The sequence below is a fragment of the Primulina tabacum genome, chromosome 17, assembly GCF_025594145.1.
Source record: "Primulina tabacum isolate GXHZ01 chromosome 17, ASM2559414v2, whole genome shotgun sequence".
Taxonomy (NCBI): domain Eukaryota; kingdom Viridiplantae; phylum Streptophyta; class Magnoliopsida; order Lamiales; family Gesneriaceae; genus Primulina; species Primulina tabacum.
The window spans coordinates 12,168,285-12,172,776 of NC_134566.1; the positions used below are offsets into that span (position 1 = coordinate 12,168,285).

Genomic DNA, 4,492 nt, shown 5'->3' on the forward strand with positions numbered 1-4,492 from the left:
TCGTTTATCACATAAAAAACAAGATAAACGACATAAAATATATATCACGTACTCCATAAAAATAATCATATAATTTGATGTTAGTTCTAAATATTAGCTCAACATACCTAGCACACGAATCGAGAAACGACCGTTAATGAGCTGTATTTGGATAGATGAATTTGAGTGAATTTTATTTCAAATCATAACCCTGAATATGTTGTATTTGCTTGGCTTATGGATTGGTTCTTTAATTAAAATTCGACAAATAAATATTATCATATCTTTGAATCACAATATTCCGTGTATTAAAAAAACATTCAATTAATTTACAGTAACATCTATAACCTTTTTCCTCTAAAACAAAATTTAATCACAAACTCTTCGATAACCTAATTCTCCGATTGATTTCTTTCTCTAACTCTTCAAGCCCTCCTACCTCTTCAAGTTCCTACATCCAAAAAAATAAAAATAAAAATAATTAAACCATTAAAACACACAAAAAAAAAGATTTAAATAAAAAAATTATTGAAACAAAATAAATAAATAAAATTCGAGGCCAAGCGGACAACCTTAGGTCCGAGGAACAGCCCATATGGGATCCCGTTGAACTTCTCCGAATGATGGAGCTGAAATCACAAACATTAAAAACCAAATAAAATATCATCCGTCAGACACCAACCCGAGCAAAAACATGTCAACCAACCCAACTTCGATCAAGAATATACATACATGTATCACAATCAATCGAATGAAAAAAGTCCCATTCGACACAAATATTAAATATGAATACATACACGCAACGCAAACATAGAACGTCAACGTAGACATTACACCATTATATAACACGAGAAATACTTCCCATATGATATTTGTTTATCAAATGTATGAATTTCCTTACGATACTCACAAAACAAAATATGCGTACATATACCTGATGGGCAGAGGCTACTTTCCTAAAATAAGGTACATTTGCGATTGGACCCACCGGAAATCTCTTGTGGACGAGACCATCATGGACGAACATGTAAGCAATCCCGAACATGGTTATCCCAAGACCCTGCACCCAATCAGCGCCCTCCACACGTTGAATTTTGAATAGTTTGACTTCAAATAATAGTTTTTTTTTTGTTTTTGGGAAAGCAAAATGGAAAATAGTTGGCACAGTTTTTTTGACAAATAGTTGGTAATTTTCAATTGTAATCGTTGAAAAAGTCAAGGCAGTGTGAATTCACTCGTGTATACCCAATAGCCACTACTTTAATAAAAAACCCAAAAACACGTGTGAGACGGTTTCACGAATCGTATTTTGTGAAACAAATATCTTATTTAGGTCATCCATGAAAAAATATTATTTTTTATGTTAAGACTATTTTCTCTCATGAGACCGTCTCACAAAAAACATGCTCTTAATAAAAAGATCCCGACCATCAAACTATGTTGGATGAGCTATGATAATTAGTTAATGGCAATCATTATTGGAAAGATTACTAACTAAAAATTTCATAATAATAATAATAATCAAATAAAGAGAATTGAGAGTATACTTACAGCACCAAAACAGAGGCCAGGAATTAGGCCTTTATTGAAGAAACCATACGCCATCAAGGCAATGGCCGGGACAGCATTAATGATAGCAAACACATCATTGAGCTCAAATGGCCCTTCCCTTGGTTTATGGTGCGACTGAAATCAACACAAGAAACAAGAACATCAACATTAGTTTCGATAAACGTCATTTTATACTGTAAAAATACATTACAAAAAGAACCCTTTTTGGCTATAACTTTTAAGGAAAATGTAAAATTCGAAATTTTATGTGTAATCGATTTAAAATTTAGTGATGAGCTAACCTCGTGCATGTGCCACAATGAAGCATGCCACAGGGCTTCATGTGCCCATCTTGCCCAGAATTCCATTCCCACCTGTGAATTCAATTTCAAGAAGAGAAATTATTTATCACTTGAAATAAATTACTGTATCTAAAAAAAATAGTATAATTACATTTGTTAGGCAACAAATTGAATTGGAATTGAAAGGCAACAAATTGAATTGGAATGAACTTACAGCGGCACCAACAGAGAGAGCAAATGTACCAAACATTTCTGTATAAGGTATCTCTCCACCCTGCAGGAAAAAAAGAAGAAGAAAAAAAAGCTGCCCGCATTATAATCTCCATTGTTGCTTGTTAAATCAAATTACCCATTTTAATTTTTGATTGAATTTTTTTCCCTTGTTTTGATATATAAATTTTAGATGTACTCACGGAGTTGAAATTTTACCTCCATTTGCCAAGAAAATCTGTAGTAAACAGCCATCAAGGCCATTGAAGTGATTCCGAAACTGGACATAACCGCCGCAACCAAATAAGTGAACCTCTCCGATCTCTTCCTCTCCATCTTCTCCGCCACCCGCCGGGCGGAGATTTCCTTCTCACTCTCTTCTCCGCTCTCCACGATTGAATCATCCTCCAAGCCGCCAACTAATCCCTCCGCCAATTTCTCCTCCTCCACCACGAAGCAAACCGTCAAATCGGGCCTGCTCCGCTTAAAACTCGAAATCAAGCGAAATTTCTCGAGAGGGGAGAAAAGCAACGTGTGCGCAGTGGTCGAGGTGGGGAGACGTGGGGTTTGCTTGAAATGTACCACGGTTCTGCAGCTCGTGGAAAGGGACAATCCGGCGGCCATGGACGGTGGTTCCGGGGAGGTGGTGTGGGATTTTTAAGGGGAGATCGGGTCAGACGGATGTAGACCACTTGCTGGGATTGGAGAATTGGCTTTCGGGGTCTGGTTTTATACCGGAGACTGGAGGCTTCTGCATGTGCTGGAAAGGTTCGGTGTTTTCTGTTGGACATTTGACGCTTGTCTTTCCGTAAATTACCAAAATGCCAGTCTGTGACGTCGCTGTGTTTATTTATCCCAGCAATTTGTTACCATTTAATTTGAACCTACGTCATTGTCAAAATTAGTCAGAAAATTTTGTGAGATATTTTCACGGATCGTATTTTATGAGACATATTTTTTATTTAAGTCATTTATGAAAAAATGTTATGTTAAGAATATTAATTTTTATTATGAATTATTATGAATATCAATAGGGTTGACCGGTCACACAGATAAAGATTCGTGATATCGTCCCACAAAATACCTAATCTATCCATTATAAGTTGATTTATTATAATTTGTAACTATAATTTATAAAAATGTGTTGCTCTCATCTCCCTACAAATAAATTAGGGATTCAAATCTATAAATGAATCTATAATTATTTTATATCACAGTGACATCAATTCGGCTCAATTTCGAATCAATCTAGATTCAATATACTCTTCACAATCATGTATTTTTTTAAAAAAAACATTTAATTATACTTGTGGGTAACTTGAAACGTTCCAGGTACGGAAATAAGACGTAAGCCTTAGGGTATTAGCTTACGATGAATGTTTATCAATACATGTGGAATATTTACGCATTTGATCAATAATCATGACTTCGAAAATATTTTATTTCTTTATTATTTTGCTAAATTGATATTATCAATTTAAATTTTTTCTTTTTTAGATTATCAAATATTGCTTGATTTAATTCTAAATGATAATATTTTGGTTTACTTATTTCTAGATTATGAGATCTTTCTTGATTTATTTTTTGATGATAAGAACTTGATTGATTTATATCTAGATATTATATGATTTGTTTTTAATATGATTTTATCTCTAATATATTTTATTCTTGTTTAAAAGAGTTTTTTATCTAATGAAAATCTTGTATCCATATTTTGTAGTACTCTTTTATGAAATAAGTTTTAGGTCAAATCATGGATTTAAATATGTATAGCCATATATCTATACATGGGGCTTTGAGAGTGCTTTGTAGAGAGAGAGAAGAAGGGCTTTAGAGAGAGAAGAGGCTTTTTGTGGAGAGAGGCTTTTGGTGTGTTGGACTAGGGAGATTTTCACATAGAAGAAATTAGAAGAGCCCAACATATATTTTCTCTATGTTTTTGTGTGATCGGTTGATCACTTTACAGCGTATGAGAGCTGCGGGATTTTTCGGAACACACAGAGAGTTCAGATATTGAAGATTTTGTGTGATTGATTCACATATACCGTGTTGCTGATTGGTGTTGCCAACACTAAAGAACAACAATGACACAGAGTGTTGATCGAAGAGTGGTTTCTTTGGTTTTAAGCAATACGTTGTTTATTTTATGCATCTAGTTTTTATGTGATTTATTTTGATGCATTTTTAATTCCTTGGAGTGTCAAGGAATTTGGTTTTGTTTTCTCACTAGTATTGTTTTGGTGTAAACGATTTACATAATTTTTCTAGTGAATTTTTTGCCATGAAACATCGCACAAGTATTCGTACTTGTGCATAATTTAAATCTGATATTAATTTATTAAAGTTATATTTGTGTGTTAATACTTAATTTCCGCTGCATATTGTGTGCTCGTGTTAACAACACCAGAGCACAACACTAACTTATGATACACACATTATAATATTTCAAT

The 4,492-nt window shown here is 33.8% G+C and overlaps 1 protein-coding gene across 1 annotated transcript; it reads right to left on the reverse strand.

Moving 5' to 3' along the window:
* Window positions 1-285: 285 nt before the first annotated feature.
* On the reverse strand, window positions 286-2,767 carry LOC142531849 (beta-carotene hydroxylase 2, chloroplastic-like). The gene is made up of 7 exons (XM_075638115.1): window positions 2,262-2,767; window positions 2,047-2,106; window positions 1,833-1,904; window positions 1,531-1,665; window positions 914-1,039; window positions 552-608; window positions 286-430 (listed from the first exon to the last, which is right to left on the reverse strand). Exons 1-7 carry the CDS (start codon window positions 2,664-2,666, stop codon window positions 353-355), a joined length of 933 nt encoding a protein of 310 aa, XP_075494230.1. The 5' UTR covers window positions 2,667-2,767; the 3' UTR covers window positions 286-352.
* Between the last annotated feature and the right edge of the window lie 1,725 nt (window positions 2,768-4,492).

Excerpts from the sequence above, each read along its gene's own strand:
- LOC142531849 (XM_075638115.1), bottom strand. The coding sequence starts at position 2,666 with ATGGCCGCCGGATTGTCCCTTTCCACGAGCTGCAGAACCGTGGTACAT. Across the intron at positions 1,040-1,530 it reads CTGGCCTCTGTTTTGGTGCT|GGTCTTGGGATAACCATGTT; the intron begins GTAAGTATACTC and ends GATTGGGTGCAG. Across the intron at positions 609-913 it reads AAGTAGCCTCTGCCCATCAG|CTCCATCATTCGGAGAAGTT; the intron begins GTATATGTACGC and ends TTGTGATTTCAG.